Source organism: Notamacropus eugenii, chromosome 7 (genome assembly GCF_028372415.1).
Source record: "Notamacropus eugenii isolate mMacEug1 chromosome 7, mMacEug1.pri_v2, whole genome shotgun sequence".
In the NCBI taxonomy this organism is placed as follows: Eukaryota; Metazoa; Chordata; class Mammalia; order Diprotodontia; family Macropodidae; genus Notamacropus; species Notamacropus eugenii.
Window position 1 is genome coordinate 12740394 of NC_092878.1, and position 25677 is coordinate 12766070.

The following is a 25677-nucleotide window of genomic DNA, read 5'->3' on the forward strand; positions in this document are numbered from 1 at the left end:
AGGTTTTCATACCAAATTGAGTGTGCATTTTTTTCCTTCCTTGAGTCAAATGTGATAAGAGTAAGCTTCACACTTTCTCTCTCACCTCCCCCCTTTTTCCCTCCATTGAAAAGATTTTTTATTGCCTCTTTTATGAGAGATAATTTGCCCCATTCCATTTCTCCCTTTCTCCTCCCAATATATTTCTCTCTCACCCCTTAATTTCATTTTTTTAGATATGAACCCATCCTGTTCCACTCACCCTGTGCTCTGTGTGTGTGTGTGTGTGTGTGTGTGTGTGTGTGTGCGCATGTAATCCCACCAACTACCCAGATACTGGAAAACATTTCAAGAGTTACAAATATTGTCTTTCCATGTAGGAATGTAAACAGTTGAACTTTAGTAAGTCCCTTACAATTTCTCTTTCCTGTTTACCTTTTCATGCTTCTCTTGATTCTTGTGTTTGAAAGTCAAATTTTCTTTTCAGCTCTGGTCTTTTCATCAAGAATGCTTGAAAGTCCTCTATTTCATTGAATGACCATTTTTCGTGTTGAAGTATCATACTCAGTTTTGCTGGGTAGGTGATTCTTGGTTTTAGTTCTAGTTCCTTTGACTTCTGGAATATTCTATTGCAAGCCCTTTGATCCCTTAATGTAGAAGCTGCTAGATCTTGTATTATCTTGATTGTATTTCCACAATACTCAAATTGTTTCTTTCTAGCTGCTTGCAATATTTTATCCTTGACCTGGTAACTCTGGAATTTGGCTACAATGTTCCTAGGAGTTTCTCTTTTTAGATCTCTTTTAGGAGGTGATCAGTGGATTCTTTCAATATTTATTTTGCCCCCTGGTTCTAGAATATCAGGGCAGTTTTCCTTGGAAATTTTGTGAAAGATGATGTCTAGGCTCTTTTTTTGGTCATGGCTTTCAGGTAGTCCCATAAATTTTAAATTGTCTCTCCTGGATCTATTTTCCAGGTCAGTTGTTTTTCCAGTGAGATATTTCACATTACCTTCTATTTTTTCATTCTTTTGGTTTTGTTTTGTGATTTCTTGGTTTCTCATAAAGTCATTAGCCTCCATCTGTTCCATTCTAATTTTTAAAGAACTATTTTCTTCAGTGAGCTGTTGAACCTCCTTTTCCATTTGGCTAATTCTGCTTTTGAAAGCATTCTTCTCCTCATTGGCTTTTTGAACCTCTTTTGCCAGTTGAGTTAGCCTATTTTTCAAAGTGTTATTTTCTTCAGCATTTTTTGGGTCTCCTTTAGCAAGTTGTTAACTTGCTTTTCATGATTTTCTTGCATATCTCTCATTTCTCTTCCCAATTTTTTCTCCACCTCTCTTACTTGATTTTTGAAATCCTTTTTGAGCTCTTCCATGGCCTGAGACCACTGAATATTTATTTTGGATGTTTGGGATACAGAAACCTTGACTTTTATGTCTTTCCCTGATGGTAAGCATTGCTCTTCCTCATCTGAAAGGATGGGAGAAAATATCTGTTCACCAAGAAAGTAACCTTCTATAGTCTTATTTTTTTCCCTTTTTTGGGCATTTTCCCAACCAGTTACTTGACTTTTGGGTCCTTTGTCAAGAGTAGGGTATAGTCTGGGAATCTGTAAAATCTCAGTTCCTCCAAGGTGGCACAGTCAAGTAAGTACACTGGTCTGGGAGCAACCAGAAAATTTTGTGCTCAGAATCTGTGAGTAACAGAGTTCCCTCTCCACAGCCACCTGGCCTCCAGTTCCCCCAAGCCACCACTGGGGGCTGAGATTCAGATAAAGAGCTCAATTCCCCCAGGGGCTTTAGGTGGAGGCAGGGCTGCCACACAGGGCTGAGGTAGGGATCAGCTGCTCAGATCCCCCAGGGGCTTTATGATCCAACAATGGTTGCAGGCTGCTGTGGAAGCTGCTTCAGTCTGCCACAGCCTGAGGCCAGAGCTATGGGAAGATCCCCCTCCCTTCTCGGTTAGCTGAATGATTCTTCCCTTCCTTGCCTGAACAATTGCATAGATGGGTTATTAATAAAGCCTACATTTGGGCAAAGCCTTATTTGTACATGCATCTGGCATTAAATATACCCCTTGCTTTTCTCTTCTCCAGTATTGGTGTCAATATTCCATAAGAGATGAAGAAATTGAAGGAAAGTCTCGAAGTCTAGCCTTTGCTCCTGGACACTGTTTGGAAACCAAATCTCTACATCCTCATCTTTGTTCTTCACATCTTTATTTCTCTGGGGCACCCCTACTTTGCCTGGAAATAATGTGCTTCCTTTGAAACCCACTGAGTGAATTTCATTTGCCGTCCAAAGTTGGACCTGCCCGCCACATGCTTTTACTGTAAAAGAAAAACATTCTGGACTCAGAACTATTAGTCTTTATCTTTACCAGTCCCTGGGTGGGACAGCGAACAGGACTGGGGCTGGAGTAGGGAAGCTCTGAGTTCCGAAATGTCCTCACACACTTCCTAGTTGTATGAATGATCCTGGGCAAATCACTTAACCTCTATTTGTCTGTTTTCTCATCTGTAAAAGGGGCATAATAATAGCACCTACCTCATAGGGTTGTTTTGAGGATCAAAGGAGATCTAATAGCTGTAAAGGGCTTAGCACAGTGCATGGCACACAGTAAGAGTTATATAAATGTTAGCTCTTATCTTCTTGTCTCTAAAATGGGAATAAAAATAGCACTTACCCACACAAGGATGTTATGGGGATCAAATGAGATAACATTTTAAAATCCTTGACAAAAACAAAAAGCACTCCCCTCTGAAACAGTTGTACAGAGGAGGGGTTGTGGAATTCATCAGAAAAATGACTACCCTTCGAAGAATTCTTGGCTTTACCAAAAGATCCCTTCCCATTCTAAGTATTTTGAATAAAGAAACTATAATTGTGGCTTTAGGCAAGTCATGTACAGACTTCAGTTATGGTTTTGTCTTGCCTGGATAGCTGTCATTTCTGTATGTTATAATTTATAGCTGAGAATGGAACCTAGGAGGGACATAAAAAGGGGGGGGTGTTTTCAAAGAGAAACAGGCTAGGGAGAGGAAGGCACTCAGTATCTTCCACCAAGATGATTACTGCAGGGCCAGCACTGGAGCTGCTATGTAGTGGTGGTGGTGGTTGTTCTTCAGTTGTTTTTAGTCATGTCTGATTCTTCAGGAACCCCATTTGGGGTTTTCTTGGCGGAGATCCTGGACTGATTTGCCATTTCCTTCTCTTGATATGTGGATTGTTGCCTATTCTCATTCTCCACTAGTAGAATGGAGAGGTGGGGGAGTCAGGGGAGGGAACCAGAACCAGCCTCAGGGGAGCAAAAGGAGGCACTAAAGAAACTGGAGAAAACTGTAGAACAGAAAGATAGTCTTGAGAAGTAAGAAAGATTTAGTTAGTTTACATCACTGGGCCAAGTCTAATGAGACAAAATCTAAATTATCTGGAACTCGGTACTTGCATCTTGGGGTACTGGTGAGTTGGTCCAACTTCCTGCCTTTCCTCCAAGTGTAATGCCAATGATGAATGTAGTAGCTTCCTAGACCCTGACTGGTGATGGTTAGAACCCAGGAAACCATTCTTTTCTTCTTAGTTGCCTGAGATGCTCTATGAGACCATTTCAATGCCAACCAGATTTGTCTAACCATGCCTTGCTCAGCCCAAGATCTGAAAGCAGACCTTTCAAGGGTTTTTAAAGTCCACTGAGGGGAGAAGTATTCTCCAGTGTCATTCAATGTCTTCCCAAGTGCATGGAGATGGTCAGATCTACAGTTTATCATGTTACTCTAATTAATCAGAAGGAAAGAAAACCCCTAGCTGCTCACCTCCCCTGAGGTCAACAGCAGTAGTAGCAACAATCTTAGTTTCAAGGGTTAAGTTTGCTGCCACATCAAGGGAGGAGGATGAATTTGGTACAAAGTTGGGGGTGGGTGAGTGGAAGGGGAAACCAAGGAAGAAATGGGAACACTTGGTCTTAATTTAATTCATTAAAGCATTTGTGCAAAATCAATAGTATCATCAATAATCTCTCCTCCTAAAGATACAAGTCACAAGGGGAAAAAATGTCCAGGATGCTTAGGAAACTCCAAGTCCTCTTCTGCCATGAGCTCCATTTGATCATACAATGTCGAGAGTATCTTTTGTGCGTTCTGCAGCCATTAACATTGCTGTTTGGAGATCAAATGAGATCGTACAAGTAAAAATGTTGGCAAAAACATATGTATTTAGGGTTAGGGTTAGGTGTATATCCAGATATCCCTTCCACATTACACGAGTTAGGGAAGCAGTGCCAGTGGGGTGAGGGCTTCCCCCTCACCCAGAAAATCTGTGTAAAAGTTTTTGGCCCTCTCTTTGGACCAGAGAAGAAGTGTGATTTTTTTTTCTTTTTATTTTATGGAGTATTTATAGTTATCTTATTGTAAAATTTGAGTTGATATTATGCAATGCTATACATATATTTCATGGGTTTCTGAATTTCTAAACTTTTTCTGTGTCATTTGCGTGCCTTTGCATGTCATCTGCTATTTCTGCAAAACTCCCCCCAAATTCCCTTTTAATTTCTTATGCCAACCTGCGATATATCAGAACCACGATGGGGAAAGTTGCTATGTGAAAGGAATAACTGTTATACATACATACATACATACAGATAAAACACGGCTGTTGTTTGGAACAGAGCTTCTTAAACTTTTCCCACTCATGACCCCTTCAACACTTCTTAAACTGTGGGTTGCTACCCTATATTGGATCGCTGGTACATGGGTACATAGCCTTTTATGTGGCCCCTTTGGTAAAGTCTATGGACTTCTCAGAATAATATTTTTAAATGTATTAAATAAAATGCACAAGATTATAAAGGGAACCAGTTACGTTGAAGTATAATAGTTATCAAAATATTTTGGAAAAACCAAGTTCATGAACTTCTGGTTAAGAAATCTTGATCTAGATCCTCTAGCATCCCCAGGGTTCTACCTGGCAGTGTTTTCTCATGAAAATGACTTATCAGAGTATAAAGGAATCACAGAATCATAGAATCTGATAGTTGGAAGAAGCCTCTGCATCCATCTCCAAAGGACCCCCCTCTACAACATAGCTGAAAAATGGTCATCTTGCCTCTGTTTGAAGACCCTCAGTGAAGAAGGAGGTTGATTTTGCTTTTGACCTTTTCCAGATGTACTCTGACCAGAGGGGAGACAAGAAGGTTTATTGCCTTCTTATTCCTGGAAGCTATGAATTGGTGCAAAGTTGAGGGACCAGGAAGGAGAGGCCAAGAAGAAAGTGGGAATAATTAGTCCCAGATCAATCCATTAAAAATATTTTTTGCAAAGTCAGCAACATTGCTAAAAATCTCTGCCCCTGAAGGATCAGGTCACAAGGAGAGAAACATCCTGACTCCAGGAGTTTCATGTGTTCTACTCTTCTACTCAGACTCCACTGGATTGTACGTTACTCATATACAGTCCTTTCCTATACATTCCATAATGCTTAGTATTACTTTGCTGTACTGAAGATTCTGCCATCCCCAAATCTGGCAATAAGGGGTGGCAAGCTTTTGATACTGGTGCTAGGGAAAGCAAAGTAGCTTAATACAGTTATTTAATATTCTTATTCTCTACTAATTGTTATATAGTGAGAGAAATGATTCATTGAAGACCCCTACTCAAACTCTAATCAGTATTAATCAGTTCGTAATGATTTTATAAGGGATAATTATTGTTAGTAATATATTTACATATATGTTTAACATATTCACCTAGTAATACGTATCTAGTCAATCACTTAATAATAGATATAAGAATAAGAAATGTATTCATCTATACTTTGTATAAATCACATAGGAGTATAGATTCTAATAGAAGGGTCCTATAATGGGCCTCAGATTTTAATGCAGTATTCATTACTTGTTTACCAGCTATGGAGCTCACTTGTGCTACCGCAAGAATGCTGACAAAGATATCTCCATCCTGTTGTGCTCAGATTCCATGACCAAACCAAGAATGGGTGTGGCATGGGATGAAAAATCTCCCTGATATGTTCTTGGAGTGTATGTGTAGTGTGTTTTGTCTCCTCCTGCCTAATCTAAGGAGGAGCCCGTCCATCCTATGACCATCTAGTCATTCCTTGCTTCACCCAACTTGTGACCCTGCTGACAGATAATTTTTCCTTATTTTAGCTCATGCTTCATATGTCAACCAATGGAATTCTATATTTTACCATGCCTCTATAAATACAAGGTCCTGGAAGAATGGGGCATCTCAGATTGTGAGGAAGATCTGAGGTCCACTTCATTAGGAGAGGGCCATGGACCCTTTAATAAAGTGCCATTGATTCAGAGCTCTGTCTCAGCCTCTGTAGGTTGGACAATTTTAATCCCCACAATAGCTAGGTGGTATATTGAGAGCTAAGTGACACTGAAACTCAGGAAGATTTGAGTTCAGATTTGGCCTCAGCCACTACTACCTATGTGATCTTGGCTAAGTCACAACCTCTGTTAACACTTACCTCCCAGGGTTGTTATAAGAATAAAATGAGGTAATATTTTTGAGGCACATGGCAAACCTTAAAGCATAATATGTTAGCTGTTACTCCAATTTAATTAGCCAGTGACAAATATACCTTTAAGTACGTAAAAGGAAGTCACAGAAACAGTTCAACTGCCCATCTTTTTGGGTTTTTTTCCTTTAAAAAAATTCTAAAATGAGTAAATACAAAATAAAACAAGTATTTATACTAATAGAACAAAGATTACACACTGCCCCCACCCCTGAATTTCTATTATATATAGATTGCTTTATTTTTAAAGTATGGAAAAGATTCAACACAACTTTAAAAAAATATTTTATTTTCCCCCTAATTACATGGAAAAACAATGTTTAACATTCAGGGTTTTTTTGAGTTCTGAATTCTATCCTTCTCTCTTTCCCTCCCTCCTCCCTGAGATGGTAAACAATCTAATGTAGGATCTACATGTGCAGTCATGTAAAACATATTTCCATATTACTCATTTTGTGGAAGAAAACTTGAACCAAAACAAATGAAAGAAGGAAAGAAAGTGAAAAATAGTATGCTTTGGCCTGTATTCATATGCCATCAGTTCTTTCTCTGGAGACAGATAACATTTTTCATAATGAGTCCTTGGGGATTATCTTGGGTCATTGTACTGCTAAGAATAGCTAAGTCATTCACAGTTGTTCATCCTACAATATTGCTGTCACTGTGTGCAATGTTCTGATTCTGCTTACCTTGTTTTGTATCCGTTCATGTAAGTCTCTCCGGATTTTCCTGAAGTCACCCTGCTCATCACTTCTAATAGCACAATAATATTCCATTATAATTACATATCACATCTTGTTCAGTCATTCTCCAATTGATGGGAAATCTCTCAATTTTCAATTCTTGGCCATCACAAAAAAAAAAACAACTTATAAATATTTTTTATATAAATAGATCCTTTTCCCTTTTTAAAAATCTCTTTGGCCTAGTAGTAGTATTGCTGGGTCAAAGGGTTTGTACAGTTTTATTGCCCTTTGGGCATCATTCCAAATTGCTCTCCAGAATGGTTGAATCAGTTCACAACTCCGTCAATGAGGCATTAATGACCCAGTTTTTCCACATCCCCTTCAATATTTATCATTTTCCTTTTTTTGTCATATTAGCCACTCTGATAGGTGTGGAGCGGTACCTCAGAGTTATTTTAATTTGCATTTCTTTAATCAATAGTTAATTAGAGCCCTTTTTAAAATCTGACGAGAGATAGCTTTGATTTCTTTATCTGAACACTGCCTGTTCGTGTCTTTTGATCATTTGTCATTTGATGAAATCAACACAACTTTCAAAGCTGCCTGCCTTCTCTGTGATTTCTTCTGGTCTATCTTCTGTTTTTGTGTTGTTTTTTTTTAAGGAGGAGGGGAGCTTATCTTAAACTTCCTCTCACCCTAACTTAGCCATAGAAAAAGAAAAAACAAAATCCTATAACAAATATGCATACTCAAGCAAACAAACTCCTATGTTGGTCATATAAATACACACCCATACATAATTTTTCATCTTGAGTGCATTACTTCAAAATTTGGAGGCTGATAACATGCTTCATCATTGGTACTCTTTAAATTGTGGCTTTTTTTCATTCATTAGAGTTCTTAAATCTTTGAAAAACCTTTTCTGTCCTCTGACTCGGACTCCAACAATTATTTCATTAAATATCCACTTCCCCCTACGGCAATATATTCAGTTTTGCCGGGTAAGTCTTTTGTCTTTTGAAATATTGTATTCCAAGTTATCAACTCCTTTATAGTGGTTCCTTGGGACTTGAATTCTTTATTTTTTACTGCTTGCAGTATTTTTCCTTTGAACTGGAAACTCTGGATTTTGGCTACGTATCTGAGAATTTTCATTTCATTTCTGGTTTTTTTTTTTTTTTCAGGAGGTGACCAGGAGATACTTTTTACCTCCACTTACTCACAGGTCCTAAGAGATCTAGGGAATTTTCTTTTTAAGATTTCTTGCAATATGATATTTCTCTCTCTCTCTTTCTCTGTCTCTCTGTCTCTGTCTCTCTTATCATGGCATTCAGATAGTTGAATTCTTTCCCTTGAATGTTTTGCTGGTCAGTTTTTGGTTTTTGTTATGAGACACCTTATATTTTTTCCATCTTTTGACTTTGTTTCAATATTTCTTGTTGCCTCATGGAGTCATTGACTTCTATTTGGTCCATTCTAATTTTCAGGGAGTTTGTTTCTTACACAGGGTTTTCTGTCTCTTGTGCCAATTTTTTTTTTTTATTCCATAGACTTCATTTCTTTTCTAATATGTTTTTTGCAGGTGCTTTCATTTCATTTATAAAATATATTTTTAACTCTTAAAAAAACTTTTGCTTCTTCTCTTCTAGGAATTGTAGTTGGATTTTTGCCCAAGTTGTGTTTTTCTCTGGAACTTTTGTTGTAGATGTTTGGGGTCATTCTCTTCTTCTGGGTTTATGTCTTAAGCTTCCCTGACACCATGATAACTCTTGATGATGGGATTCTTTTAAAAATCCTTTATTTGTTTTCTCATTTTGTCCTGGGTATATCACACTTTTCTATCTATCCCTTTGCTCCCTTGCCCACTTTTCATGTACTCTTCCATGTTGTATTGTAATCCTACAAAAATATTGATGCACCAGAGACAAGGTGTTACCAGGTTCTTTCCTACTGCCCCAGGTTTACATCTTCACTGTTACCTTCAATGGATTTCTGCCTTCACTGTCTCCTTATATACATTTAGAAAGAAGTCTTTTAGTGGTCTGTTTCTTGCCATGCTCTTGTTGTCCTTGATGTATTTATTAACTCTTATGGTGTTTCTGTTTTTTTGGCTATTTGATAAGGAAATGATCTCTTTAGTTTTGGTTTTCTTTCTAAAAAAATGTTCCATTTTTAACAATTTTTTGAATTACTAAATTTATTGTTATTTTCTCCCTTACTTATGATTTAAGCTCAGATTTTTCAGGGTCGGTCATCTTGGCCTGAATACTAAGCTCCATTGCTCTTTGGAATACATTATTCCATTCCTTTCTATGTTTTATGGTGAGTGTAAAATAGCTTTGTATGATTTGAATTTCCTTTCCTTTGTATTTGAAGGTCTTTCTTCAAATTGCTTACATAACTTGTTTCTGAATTCAATTGTTAAATTTAACCACTAAATGTCTTGGAGTTTGCAACCTTATGTTTACTTTTTTCCTGGAAATGATCTATGAATTTTTTCAATTGTTTTTTCATCTTTTATGTTCAGAAATTCTGAGCATTTCCTGCATCCTGGTGTCAAGGGTTTTTGTCCTTTTGTGTTCTTCTGGGAGACCTTTAGGTTGTCTCTACATATCTTGTCTTTGAGATCAGTATGTTTTGCTTACATAATGAGCACATTTTCTTTTAATATTATGGTTTCTGGCTTCTCTTCTTTTAGGTCATCCTTCACTTCTGTACATATGCATTACCTATCTAGTGTTCTCTCTTTCGTTTCTTTGCTGAGGCTTGCCATCACACACTCCAGTTTTTCTATTCTGCCTATTGTCTTGCTGTGCAGTTCATAAATTCTGCTCTCATAATTCTCATTTATCTTTTGAACCACGCAGAAACAGTGTGTTGTAATTCCATGTTCTCTTTACATTCTACAGTGTCTTTGGTCTCATCAAGTGTTGGGTCATTTTATGAGATCTATAGAGCATATTTCTGCCTATTGTTAGTGTTTTTTCTATTGACACATCTGCTTATATTCAAGGTTTTTGTGTTTTCTTCTTCTTTAGATCTTTGATAATTTCAATATTCATCCCCCTGCCCCCACCCTGTTTTCCCCTGTTGTTCACTTTCTGACTGTCCCCCTGATTATAGTTTCCTCCAAATCTTGGTCTTAAAGAGTCTCAGTTTCCTCCCATGCTGAGCAAACCATTGTTCCTCAGCCTAGGTTTCTTCCCCTAGAGACTTCCAGGTGGTCAGAACTGACCCCTGTTGAGTTCTGAGCTCTTTTTCTCAGGCTGAATGTAATGCTGCAAATACACTCGTCCTCCCTCCATCTTCCCAGCTCCCCGATAGTGTACTGTTTGAGTGTCTTATCCTCCTTCCTCTGTTCCTCATTTTTCTGGCCTGGCACCAGTAGATCAGAGAGTTGCCATACTGTCCTATGGGATTGTCTACTCTGACACCTGCAGTTCAGAGTTTTGTAGCATTAGTGGTACAGGGTTATCTGTCCTAGCATCAGTAGTTCAGAGTTTAGGATTGCTAGTGCTCTGGCGTTGTCTGCCACCATGCTGGCTGTCTGTTGTGCCCAAGCAAACTTGAAGCCTAGAACCACAGAACTGGACAGAGGGAAAGGTGACTGGAGTGGGGGTTGAATTTTGTTGCAAGCCTGCATGTCAAATCCTTGGGTCTGATAGTGCATCTCTGTTGCTGGTAGCGTGGACTGGGATGGGGGTGGGGTGATGTTGGCATCAGCTTTTAAAAAAAATCTTCTTTTGGATTCAGGGTATCTTAGACACATGAAGACAGTTGAAGTTGCTTTATCTTTCATTCACAATTTCTATTTTGGAGAGGTTTGGGAGGTCATGGGCATCAGAAAACCTGTCTGGTCTTCCTTCTTGTTTCTCATGTCACCTAGAAGTGCTTTCCCATTTCTTTTAGTGTCACCGCTATCTTTCCAGTTACTCAGATGTAAAATGCCATTGTCATCCTTATTCTCTCTCTCCAACTCCAACCAGTTGATAAAACTTGTTTAAATCTCCACAACCTCTCTCTCACATGTCCCCTTCTCTCCACTCCCATAGCCAACAACCTATTTAAGACCCTCATCACTTTATGCCTGGATTGGTGCAAAAGGCTCCTTTTTGGTCTGTCTCTCTCAAGTCTCTCTATAATCGGCTTCAACATCCACACAGCTGACAAAGTAGTCTTCCTATAGTACAAATCTAACCATGGCACTCCTCCCCATAACCCACACTCAGTAAGTTCCTTTCATTTTCTTATCACCTATAGGATAAAATATAAACTTTGGTATCATTTCTGTTACTTAATCATCTGGCCCCTTCCTCCCTTTCCAGCCTTATCACACATTACTCCCCTTCATATTCTCTAGCATCTGGACATACTGGTCTGCATTTTTGCTGTCCTTCACACATGATACTCTTTCTGTCTCCCATGTCTTTGCACTGGTATCCCTCATGAAAGAAACGTATTCTCTCCTCACATTTGTGTCTTAGAATCTCTTGTTTCCTTTAAGATTCAGCTCTGATACCTCTATGAGACTTTTTAATGATCCTGAGGAGCTAGTGTGCCTTCCTACCCTCCATTTCCTCTAGCTACTTTCAACCTTTCCACTGCTTAATACTTTCCAGGGTATTCATCTTATATATAGATATAAAGATATGTGTCTCTATAATACATATGTATCTATATCTGCATCTATATGTCTTCTGTAAATATTTATTTAATGGGTTTGGAGCATGATTAGAACAAAATGGAGGCAATTACAAAGAAGGAAGAGGCAGCTGGGAGGTGCAGTGGATAGACCACTGGGCTTAGAATCAGGAAGACTCATCTTCCTGAGACATGGATGTTCAGTAGGTCTACACTAAGACTGGGAGCAGACTCTTTCCACTGGTTGGATCTTTGAAACTATAAGACTGGGACAGTTTACTCTCTTTTTCCTGATGCATTCAGGGGTGCCTCATTTGCTTACAGCTGCCAATCCCACATTGCAAGGTGGAGAGGAGCCTGAGGGCCATGCCAACCCCAGACCATGTGGCTCTAGAAAAGGGCTTGAAATTTCGCTCTGTTTTATTTTTCCCTTTCAATTTTAACTGCAGATAATGCAATCCTGGACCCCAGAGCTGCAGCCCTGGAGAACTTGGAGCCCAGGATTCCAGGATTAATGTTACAACTAGGCCAGCAGGGAAAACCTGAAAATCCAGGTTCCTAGCCCAGGTGAGGTGTTAGACTTCAACTTAGTGAGACTAATGCTATCTAAGAAATTTTGTGAGCCTAATATCTCTGGTTATCATTGACTGCTCTGAATTGATAGCATAATAATATTCAGCAACTATAGCAGAGGTCTCAGTTTTTAAGCAGTTGTGGTTGAAAGGCCAAGGTGAAGCTAATGAGCTGGAGACAGGGCAAGTGAAGGGATCTCTAATAATGGGGGAGGGGACTTACTGGTAACAACCAGGAATTTCACTATTTCAACCCCCTTAAGACAGGTGTGTGTTGCTTGTGAGGGAGGGCAGGTGGCACTGGGTCACTCTCTGTGGACTACAAGGAGCTAGCTGAACAAAGTTACCTGCTCATCACTACAGTTGTGCCAGAACTTGTCAATACCATAAACCAGGTAGCTCAGGTTCAGGGAATGGTATGGATGATGAGCCTCCCCAGTGCTTACTTCTCTTTTCCAATGGCTGAAACTAGTCAGGAGGTTTGATTTCATTTGGTAAGGAGTCAAATATACTTTTATTGTCCTTCTCCAGGGCTACCAGAGCTCTCTCATGTTGCAACATTATGACAGGTAGAGATCTCAAAGAAACCTCTCTTCATGAAGGTGTTGAGACTGTATAACTGTACATTGAAGACATTATGTTTACCAGGTCAGATGAGGCCATGGTGGCAGAAGCTCTAGAACAGATAGTGGACTATATAAGGCACAAACAGTAGGAAACCAACCATTAGAAAATCCAGTATCCAGCCTGATATGTCAAATTTTTGGGCAAATAGTAGGTGGGGAAAACCAAGCAGATTCCAGGCACAATGTAGAGTAAGCTACTGATGCTTACTTCCCCATAATCTAAGATGGAAGCCCAGAGGTTTATTGGAGTCTTCAGATTTTGAGGAATCCATATTCCTCATCTGGATAGGCACTAATGTTGGACAGAATAAGTGACTGTTAGACTTTCAGAGCTACCAACACCACAAAGCTTCCGCTCACTATACTACTTTTGGAAGGCAGTTACTTGCCTGTTACTGGGCCCTAGTTATTACTGAACAGATGGCATAGGGTCATACAATCACCCTTTGTCTAGGCTTGCCTATTATGAGTTGAGTGATGCAAGATGGTCCCTCTAACAAGAATGGTAGTACATAAGAGGCCTCTATTGCTCAATGGAAATGGCACATTCAGAGTTGTGCTTGCCAGGGCTCCTTAGACATGAATGCCCTTTACAAAAATGGGGTCACTATGTCTGAAACTGAGACTTGTAGGTCTAGGCCTTGGAATCCTACCTCTCCCACTAGCCCAGTGAGTCTTCACCTATCAGGTCCTGGTTCCTGAGAAACATTGTTTTGCCTGATTTACCTATAGCTTCATCCACTATGAGAGAGGAATATGGAACTGGACTTCTTCAGATATTAATCCAGTGACAGAGGGTACCTTAGGAAGTGGGGGTCCTGGTAAGTATTCCTAGAGAGCTGAGCTTCAGGCTGCATTTATGGCATATGAGACAGCTTTGAGGGATGGGGCAGAAAAGACCTCCATCTACACTGATTCATGAGTAGTAACTATGACTCTGACTAGGTGGTCTTGGGCCTGGAAAGAACAAGTTTGGACAATCAAAGGCTCTCTCCATTGGGGTCAGTCTAATGAAAGACTTTTGCCTCCACTACTTAGAACTGTTTGTAGGGAATGTCACTATCTGTTAGATTCATTGTATGTTAAACAATCAGGTTGGAGTCATTACAAGAATAGGAAAAGTTGAGAAGTGAATCCATTGACAATATGGACATTGGGATGGTGATGTCATGGGCACAAAACCAAATGATCCATCTAACTACGGATAAAACAACTATTCCTGTCCAGCTGTTAGCCTTTTGCCAGTTAGAGCCCTCAGAAGGTTGAGTGGCCCTCAATCTGTCCCCAACTGGCAAAATTGCTGTCTCCTATCTCAGGGCAAAAAGTTTGCCCTTGCTAATTAACAGCTACCTCATCATGCACCTGACTGCTCAGGTCAAGTATCCAACCTCCCAGAAGCCACATTTGTGCCAAATTAATGCCGCCCTTGGAAGGAGAAGGGCTCTTCTATCCAATAGCTCTGGAATCCAGTCTCCAGGAAAACTTACTGGATTAGAATAGACTGTTTTTGAACGTAGTTCTAGGAAACCCTTTCTGATCCTAATTCTTTCCTCAGTGCAGAGCTGCCTTAATATTAAGGTATCTTACTTTCTAATAGCATAGAAAGGTGAAACTGCTACTATATAACTGTAATGAATGTATATTTACTTGAAATGTGTATGTAGTCTCCCTGAAGAATTGGAATTTGGAACTGATTGTGTGACATGAGAGACATTGGTACAGGACTGCCCAGCATGGCATACTCTCCTCAAAGAAGGTGCTGTGTTCTATGAGGAAAGCAGAATTGAAGTAGCTCAAAAGAAATGTGAGATGAGCAAATTTAGAGAATCCACCCCAAATGTTCACTTGGACTATTTGTGCCTAACCCATGGTAGAGCATTCCAAGCTCATACTGGTAGGATCAAACACAGTTACAAATGAGGAAACTGAGGTAAACAGGGTTAAGTGACTTGCCCAGGGTTGCACAGCTACTAAGTGTCTGAAGTCAGATTTTTGAACTCAGGAAGATGAGTCTTCCTGAATTCAGGCCTGGTACTTTTCTTTCCCCTTTACATTCTCTTGATGAGATTTTCAGGGAGGGGGTAGTTTTGCTCTTAAAACTTTGGAGCTTTCCTTCTTATCTTTTAATCATATCTCTTTTTAATATTGCTTTGTCTGAGACCATGACTACTATGCTGGCTACTATCATGATTATTATTATTTTTTGGATATATATAAGGTATAATAGGCTTGACTCCAGCCTGTCATTTTAAGTTTGTGTTGTTCCTTTTATTTCAGGTATATTTTTTGTAACCTTTGGAATTTGTTTTTCTTTGCTTCCCTTTTGGACCTTGAAGGAAAATGGTTTCTTTCTTCCCCATTAAGATCTAAGTATTTGATAATCATTAAGCTTGAAATTCGTCAAATGCATTTATCTTCCTTGGTTTCTTTTGTCTTCTATGTTTTCATTTCAAAGATTCTACTTAACTCTGGTCTTCTCAACAGGAATGTTGGACATAATCTATTCTATTAAAAGTCCATTTTCTCCCCTATAATACTGTATGCACTTTTACATACCTTATTATTGATTGTGAACCTTTTTTGTCTTTTGCTTTTTGGTTTATCATCGTTCAAGTTTTCTTTTACCTTTAAAATAATTCTAGCATAAATTTGTGGTCCTAACTGTGGTTCCTTGAAAGTTTTTTTTTTCTTCTTGACTGTTAGTATGTCTTTTACTGAAGAACTCTGGATTTTGGCTATGGCATTTCTAGGTGTGGTGGCTTGTAGATTCTGTCTGTTTTTACTTTGTCCTCTAGTTTAATAGTTTTGGGGAGCAACTTTCTTTTATTATTTCTGAGATGGTATATAGATTTTCATGTTTGGTTATAGTTCTTAAGGAATATAATAATTCTTAAATTATCTCTCCCTATCCCATTTTCAGGGTTATTTGTTTTTGAGTGTGGATGTGTTTTAATAATTCAATTTTTGAACTTTGTTTTAATGTTCTTGTTATTTCATTGAACCACTGAGTTTAATTAAAGCCATTCTGCTTTTCAGAGTGTCCACTACTTGGGTAGGGCTTGCTACTTTCTATTATTAGCTATTATTTTTCTTCCAAGTGTTCTAATTTATTTCTCTAAATCTTATTTCAGCTCTTCCATCATTTTTTTTTAAATCCATTTTTGGAGTGCTTATGATTAATCCATTTTTTTTCTAGAATTCTATTATAATTATTGTAAAGTTGTCTGTTTTCCTGGTGTATTATATTGGATTCCCTTAATCCATGAAATTTATTTATTATTAGGAATTTTCTTCTGTTTACTCATATCTTTTGCCTGTGTTATTGGATTTGTACTTTTTGTCAGACAGACCATACCCCCTCCCACAGTGTTCAATGGGATGGTTAGGCACAGATTCTGTCCCACTCCATTCTCAGAGTGAGATGCTGCTGGATAGAATGCTTGAAATGCCCACATACATGACAAGAGAAGCCTAGAAAACTAAATACATTAGTGCAACTTGAATAGACTAAATCATGTTGGTATGAGGAAACATATGGCCGTCATATAGTATCAACCAGCTCAGGTATAGGTGAAGAAGAGATAGCAATTCATAAAGGAACTAGAAATATCTGACCAGTGACCTGATTAACTTATTTTTTTTCTTAAATTTTTTTCCTTTTTTATTTTCTCCCTTCCCCCACCCTAGATTAACATCATGTTTCTGGAAAATTAGCAGAAGAGATTATGCAAATTACTGCTTCTACATGCTACATATGTCCCTATAAAAGTTTTTTTTGGTGGGGGCGGGGCATGACTTGGCCCTGGCACAAAGTCCAAACCCAGTAACTCAAGCTGAAGATATGATTAAAGAGAAAACTTCTAATATAATAAAAATTATTATGGATTAGCTGAATCCCAATATCAAATATTAGAAGAAGCTAGTTCCACTTTACTTACTTTCACAGTAAAGTTAGGCATGATTGCATCCTGGGCCATCTCCAGTCATCCTGATGAATATCTGGTCACTGGACCCAGATGGCCCAGGAGGAGAAAGTGAGGCTGGTGAACTTGCACAGCCCTCCCTCACTTAAAACAAAGTCAAGTGCAAGTCATGTCATCATTTCTCTGATGTCATGGTCTTCTTAGAAAACAAGGGACGAACACAACAACGACAATAACGACAAAGTTAGGCATGTATCATTTCTCTATAGGTATATTAACTATGTTTGATTTTGTTTTATTTCCTCATGTATTGAAGGTAGGCATGTGCTATTGCTATGCATAGATGTAATATGTCCTGCATGTAATTTAAACAATGAAGCAATTTGAAGAAGCTAACAATGCATAGCAATTAATGTTTTATATTGTGCTATGTTTATCGCATATGTGGGAGGCAAGAAAGCTCTGTTTTCCACATTCCTAGGTGATAAGGGTAGTGACCTAGCATGGACAGGTTAGAGGTCAGAAACTAATATGCAGGCCCAAGAAGCTGTGTGAAGGGGGACCTATCAGAGACGAGAACATGGAGTCACATGGCCAGGGGACGGTATCGCAGGAGATCCAAAGTTAGGAAAACAGCATAAGAAACCCCATCTTTCTGAAAATGTTGTAGTCTTCCTGTAACCTTACGGGGGAGGCTACCCAGAAGTAAAGGTTGATAAAGGCTTTCCTGATCTCACAACAGGTATTGTTCTTTGTTTAAGGTGTGCTTGTTTCTCACTGTTGGGAGCTTGTTAGACAGGCTCACTTCTAACATATAGTATATATTTTTATCTTTATTTTTATTTTTTACTTGTTAAATAACAAGTATTTTTTAAAAAATTACTCTTCTTTCCACCTGCTTCTCTCACTGCCCTATTGTGCAAATTAAAAACCAGACAAACCAAAAAGCAAATCCCTCAATACATATCTACTTAGTCTGGCAAACCAAATTCCAACATAAATCATGTCCAAAAAATGTATATCTCTCTCTTCATTTTAAGTCCATCTTGCAAGTGGCATGTTTCATCTTCCTTCTTTTTGACTTGTGATATGTCATTGCCTTTTATAGTCTTTCATAGCTGTTTTCTCTGTTAGGTTATCACTGAATAAATTGTTGTCCTACTCTCATTTCTCACTGTATCAGTTCATGAAGATCTTCTCGGTTTCCTCTGAAATTTACATTTCATCATTTCTTATGGCACAATAATATTCCATTATATCCATATACTACCATTTGTTTAGCTATTCTCTAATAAGAGGAAAACCCCTTGGATTCCATTTTTTGGTGAACATGAAAAGAGTTGCCATAAATATTTTTGTACATAAAAATTATTTTCTTCTGTCTTTAATTCTTTAAGGGTTTAGGTCTGTAATGGTAAGGGAATTTGAAGATCTTCTCTGCCCCTTAATTGCCCCATGTAACCTGCTTTGAGCTTTGGCCCAGCCCACAGCTTGAGTCACATGGAGCCAATGGTGGGAGGAGCTTGCTGAGTGGGGTGGAGCAGGAAGAGAGAGTGAAGTAGAGCTGGGAGAGAGAAGAGGTGGAGCAGAGCAGACTAGCTAGCCTGGGTGAGGGAGGGACATTTTGCCTGACACCAAACTGGTAATTGAGGGACCACTGACCTCTATTATAGGCGACTACTAGCCTCGCTAATAAATGGGTTATACTCAGACCTTTGTGCCTCAGTTTCTCTTCATTGCAGATCATGATAGGAGAGAGAAAGCAGATAGCCACAGGGTTCTGACTTATTCTTTGACCATGATTGTCATTGCTTCTGTCATGACTTCACATGCTATTTGTGAGGAACCAAAACTGCCTGATGCCAGCTTGTGGAAATGATTCAGGTCTGATTCCAAGGTCAAAGTCTCAACTAACCCAATATAAACAGGGAGAGATACTGGCTGTCATTATGACTTTTTCCAGGCTGAAATTGATATTCTTCCCTCTAGTCCTCTGGTTTTTTTTTCTTCTTACTTAAGTAGCTGACTATGAGACAAAGTTCTAGACATGAAACCCTTCCCTTTGATTTTTCCCATAACCCTTTGAGAGCCAAATGCTTTGAGATTGTCCTTTTGGCACCCCAGAAAGGAAAACTGGGAGAGTAAGCTGAAGGACATTTGGGCAAATAATTGGATGAAGTTCCTTGAAGGAGTACTTTATAATTTTCAGTGTTTTTATTATGTTCAATAAACTATGCAACAGTAAATGACTGAGTTCTTTGAGAATGATCATCTAGGAAAGGGAATTCAAGAAGGGAGTGAGAAGGGGTCAGCAATTTTTCTATAATTTTTGAATAAATGATGACATGCCACATTATCTATCCCACAAATCTCATCATCTATTCTAGCTAACTTCTGAATACAGCCAGCCAGGGTTAAAAGCACGTTACCCCCTTCCCCGCCCCCCGACACATACACACACACACACACACACACACACACACACACACACACACACACACACACACACACACACACACACACACTGCTGTGCACCACTGACCAAAGATATGAGCACTGATATAAATGAGATTCATTATGAACATGTGACAGAGGGGCATAGGGGAGACCAGATGTTTGCTAGATGGAGTAGACCGCCACCTGGTGGGAAAATTGTACATTCTTTTGATTATTAATTCAGTGACAGGACTTTCCTGCATGCTTGAGGAAGATAGCACATGGCCAACAGAATAATAATAGAAAATAGTAGTACTCAAAGTGTCACATGGAGTAGCCACCGAGGATCACATGTAGCCTCTATCCATGTTACATAATGATCCTGAGTATTCCTTGTAATGTAATTGATTTTAATTCCATATTTCCCACAAGTTCAAAGCCACAGTAGTTCCAGGGCTGCCATTTTTCAAGATATCACTTTGACTTTCTATTTCTCTTTTGGTCATTTGTTTTAATAAGCAGTTAAACAGGGAGCCAGATGACCTAAGGTAAAATCATAATTTTGAAATATTATCGGGAAAAAAATCGGTAAAAGACAATAAAACATAATACAGCATTGACTTTTGGAGTTTGGAGAATTTGAAATACAGCAAGGGATAATACAGAGACCACTAATACTGATTTTAGAAGACGAGTTCACATTCTTGTTTCTAGATTTACAAGGTGCTTAATTGTATAAAAGTTACAATCTTCCTGAGCCTCAGTTTTCAAATAAAGATATTACATACCTTATATGATTGTTGGTGTTCCAGTGCCATCCAAAAGTATTGTACATGGAAAAAGAAACAAGAAATATCTTTTATGAAGTACCTCATAAAAAAGGAGACTGTGAAAAGGAGTTTTGAGAGTATCTCTGTATTAACAAAGTCTTCTTCAAATTAATCATAGGGATATATTTATTACAAAAAGTAGAGGTCTTAGATTTTTAAAGATTGCAAAATATTCAAAATGTGGAAAAATGGTTGAACCCTTTTTCATCTGAAACACTGTCAATCAGTACAGTTGGATCAGGTGCAAATCTTCTTCAGATGAGCCTTGTCTTTAGGGAAAATCCCCTAAAACTCCCATTTATCATAGTAGTTGGGAGTTGCAAAGCTACAAGGATACACATATTGATGAAGGAGCTGCATAGAAATGGACCAGTCCTGAAGCCATCAACAAAATTGTGAGTTGGTTTGTTTTGCTGCAGGCACAAAGCTGTGTTGTAATACAATGAGACTGTCTTAGCTATGCTAGTTTCCCTTTCCAGACCTTCCACTGGGGCAGGTAAGTGGTGCAGTGGATATAGCACTAGCCATGGAGTCAGAAGAACCTGAGTTCAAATCCAGCCTTAGATACTTGACACTAGCTGTGTGACCCTGAGCAAGTCACTTAACCCCATTTGCCTTGCCAAAAAAAAAAAAAAAAAAGACCTTCCATAAACTCCCCCTCCCCTTTCACATCTTTGTTCCTCAGAGAACACATCAGGAGATTCACCATTGGGATGACCACTGTGTATATCACAGCATATACAATCTTGATTCATGGAATAACTGGAAGCAGACTAAAGGTACTTGAGGAGACTTATCCCACAGAAGAGGCATACAGCTATGAGATGGGAGGCACATGTAGAAAAAGTTTCAAATCTACCTTCAATAGAATTCATTCTCATGATAGTGAGAAAGATGAAGAGGTAGGAAACCAAGATTGTGATGGTAGAACTCAAAAGGTTGAAGTCTACAAAGATGAAGAAAAATATTTTACAAAGAAAAGTGTTTTCGCAAGACAGGGACAGGGTTGGGGGTCCATCACAAAAAAAGTGAGTGAAGACATGGGTCCCGCAGACATTTAAACTGAACATACAGCTTGTATGAATGATAGGATTGAGAAAACCAGCACCAAAGGAACCAACAAACAAGAAGACACAAACAAGAGCTGGACACGGTGACATGATATAGTAGTGAGTTATGGATGGTAGCATTGTGGTTAGAGGCCATGGCCGCTGTGAGGTAGCACTCTGTTGTTGCAAATCCAGCATGAAAAAAACAAAAAACCCTGAGCCATACATCCTAGGTAGGAAATCACCTTTTCCTCAACTAAAAAGTTCATCAGGGTCTGGGAGATGATAAATGAGGAATACTAGAAATCCAAGATGGAGAGGCTTTTCAGGAAAAAACACAAGGAAGTGTGCACATTTGAATTAACATGGATCAAGAAGAACATATTCCCCATCAGATTGATAACATACATGATCAAAAATGTTCCCCAAAGCAACTTTTTTAGGTGAGGGTCATTGGTGAGAGCCAACAGTTCAAATTCCATTTTTTTCCTATTTTTTAATTTTTAAAATTGATTTATTTAATTTGTTTTCAACATTCACTTCCATAAGCTTTCAAGTTTTAAATATTTTCCACCATCCTTCCCTCCCCACTCCCCAAGATGTTATACAATCTGATAAAGGCTCTACATATACCTTTTGATTAAACATATTTTCACATTAGTCATGTTGTAAAAAAAGAATTAGAATGAATAGGAGAAATTGCTAGAAAAACAAAACAAAACAAAAAAGAGAGGGAGATAGCAAATAATCTGCTTTGCTCTGCATTCAGAGTTCATAGTTCTTTCTCTGTGGATGGCATTTTCCAACATGACTCTTTTGAAGTTGTCTTTAGATCCTTGCATTGCTGAGAAGAGTTTAGTCTATCAAAGTTAGTCATCACACAATCACAATGTGATTGTAACTATGTATAGTGTTCTATTGTTTCTGCTCATTTCACTCAGCATCAGTTCATATAAATCTTTCCAGGTTTTTCTGGCGTCCACCTGCTCATCATTTCTTATGGAACAATAGTATTCCATTGCATTCATATACCACAATTTGTTCAGCCGTTCCCCAGTTGATGGGCATCCCCTCAATTTCCAGTCCTGGGCCACCACAAAAAGAGCTGCTATAAATATTTTTGTACATGTGGGTCCTTCAAATTCCATTGTTATGCTTAAGTTCACTCCATCCATTTTCTTTCAATCCTTGGGTGCCTAGAAACTTACTGGGTTCATAAAGGAAAAAGAAAACAGTTTGACTGGACCAGATAACTCTACCCAAAGAGAGCACATTTCAGATCAGGCTGAGTCCCATCTGGAGACTTTGGCTTTACCAGTGGAATCAATCATGAGAGGGTCTTTTCTCAGTGATTAGTTACTTAATAAGAGTTTGTTAAATAGCTACCATGCACAAAGCACTGGCTTGGCCACTGAGGGAAGACACAAAGGAAATTTTAAAACATACTATGAAGCACTGCCTGCCCTGGAGCATTTACAGCCTGACAAGGAAAGCTAATAAGTCGATCAATTATTTTTTTAATGTCTTCTCTGTGTCTTGCACAGTGAAAAATGATCTCCACTTTTAAAGAGCTTACAATTTAGTTAGAGAGATCTAGCTGAAACGTTAAGTAAACATCCACAAATGAAATTACATAAATACAGTTACTAAATGTCATGTCACCAAATTCCTCCCGAATTTTAATAAAGAGGTTGGTCTGATATAAAGGAATGGAGTACAGCAAAGGAGTGGCCAACATAAGGGCCTGGATGACCCTGTGTCCCAGCAGAACTTATTGTAAATGCATTGATTAATCTTTACAATAGCCAATGTGTTGTCAGAGTCTATGGGAAAAAGAAAAATGATTAGTCACTTTTTATGATAAAACTACAACCCCTAACAACCACAATGAAGATTGGGATGGGTTTATCATGATAAATAGTTACTTAAACTTTCTGGGGTCTTCCAACCCTTCTTTCTCTTTTCTAGATTTAGGAGACTCTTAATGGTTTGGGAGTAGACATACAAAAGATCGCCAAGTTGGTACCAGGTGGATATTAGAAGGTGGAAGGGGAATCATAGGCAAGAGTCAGAGAGAAGGGAGAGGAGGCATTGGTGAGATAGGGAGGAATCCAGAAGTTTTCCTCTCATCTTGCACAGGAGATGTGGGAGGCAGTGAAAGACAGGCTCCGAGGCTTTTCCTTGCCTTGCCTGAGAAACTGTACAGATGGTTTACTCTGGAAGCAGGAGAGAAGTATGGTAGGATTCAAGAAGGAGAGAGACAGAAAGAGAGACAGAGACATAGAGACACACATACACCCAGAGACAGAGAGAAAGTCAGCATATAGGAACCATTTTCTAGTCCTGTGACCAGCAAAAAACACCAGGGGAAGACAAAACTTGGAATAACCTCATATTGGGAACTTAAGAATTCTGGTTATTTGGTCCAGAGTCTCTGTATTGTTTTCTTTCATATTTTTAACAAAATATTCTCCAGCAATGTTATTAAATGAATTTTTCAATGGGAAAGTGGGTCTCAATATTCTATTTAAAACTCATTTAACACCTCTATTTGGAGACAAACAATGAGGAAAGAGTAGAAAAGATCAAGGGAGCTTCAGTCATTGGCGAACTTTCGGTGGAAAATAAGCTGGGTAGAGTTTCTGTAAATCATTGGGACAGGAAAGGGCTCTGAAATTTGCAACAGACTATTTGATAATACCTGTCACATGTCACACTTTATGGCTGGTGATAAGAGACTCTGGATAAAGAAAAAACAAGGAAAATAGCTCAATAAATGCAAGAGCTTATATCTGGCAGGTTTGTTTTAGAACAACACCTCACACTATATACCATAATAAGCTCCAAATGAACACATAACTTAGACACTAAAAGTTGTATAATAAAAAAATAAAAGGAATGAGAAAGCAAATAACTTTGACATGTGGATAAGTTCATGACCAAACAGGGGATAGAAAGGATCACAGAGGATAAAGTGAACAATTTTGATTACATAAAATGACAAAAAGTTTTGTACAAAGAAAACCAATGAGAAATTAGAAAATTAGAAGGGAAACAGAAAATTGGGGGGAAAATCTTTTTAGTAAATTTCTCTGAGAAAGATCTTCTATCCAAGATATATAAAGAACTGATTCAAATATATCAGACTAAGAGCCATTTTCCAATAAATAAATGTTCAAAGAATATAATGAGGTAGTTCTCAAAGAAAGAAATTCAAGTTATCCATAACCATATGAAAGTGTCAAATAATTTAAAATGAAAGAAATTAAAATTAAAACAGTTTGTAGGTTCCAGTTCATACCCATCAAATTCTTAAAGATCACAAAAACTGAAAAAGACAGTTAGTTGCTGGAGGAACCAAAGGAGAATAGGTATGCTAACGTACCTTTGGAAGAACTGTGATTGGTCCAACAATTCTGGAAAGTAATTTACAAGTGTGACCCCCAAATCACTAAACTGTATAGACATCAAAGATAGAAGAAGGGAACTCATGTTAAAGAACTAGAGACTAAGAGGTGCCTTTCATTAGGGGGATGGCTGAACAAGCTGTGGTATGTAAATGTTATAGAATATTATTGTACCATAAGAAATAACCAGAGGTATATTTTTTAGGGAAACCTGGAAAGAACTGTGTGTACTGCTACAGAGTTTGGGGACCAGAATCCATAGAATAATCTATATATTTACAACATTATAAAGAAAAACAACTATGAGAGACTTAAGAATGATGTTTAATGCAATGACTAATCCCTATTTCTGACAACTTTCTGACAGAAAGGTGATGGAAAAAGGGTGCAGAATGAGGCATACATCTGAGACATACCAATGTGGGAATCTGTTTTACTTAACTATGCATATTTCAACACCCCAAAAACAGGAGAAAGGAAAGAAAAAAGGGTCACTGAAACATTTTTAAAAATACACAGAAGAGCAGATGGGATGCTAAAAGGAAACACAGGCAGGCAAGACAGCTTTGGAAATTACATGCTGTTTATATGGTTGAAAGTACAATAAGTTACATGAAACAAAGATTTAGTTTCAATTTTCATTTTGTTTTCTTCCTGTATGGAAATACTATTTTTGGTGTTTGTTGGGCTCAGAATAAAAATACGGTTTAATAAGACAAAAGGCAAAATGGTATAACAGTAGTTTAGCTTTGTAAATATAGGCAAATAGCATTTGTAACTGCTACAAGGCCTTCTGGGAATTATTTCAGGCAATTATGACTTTCACAAGATTTCAAAACTCAACTCACCAATTTTTAGTCCAAGACTTGTTTCCTTTTCAGTAAAAGCAGATGGGGAGGGCACATTAGGTTTAGGAAACAAACATTACATCCCCAATGGCTTTCAAAGGAAGCATATGGTTTCAATACAAAGAGATGAACAGTCCAA

General features: G+C 38.3%; 1 protein-coding gene across 1 annotated transcript; it reads right to left on the reverse strand.

The window, feature by feature from the left end:
* Positions 1-10663: 10663 nt before the first annotated feature.
* Positions 10664-21765, reverse strand: OR5AU1 (olfactory receptor family 5 subfamily AU member 1). The gene is given in 5 exon segments (XM_072623996.1): positions 10664-10929; positions 20877-20977; positions 20979-21373; positions 21375-21491; positions 21493-21765. Coding segments are annotated over 5 exon segments (1152 nt in total).
* Positions 21766-25677: the final 3912 nt, after the last annotated feature.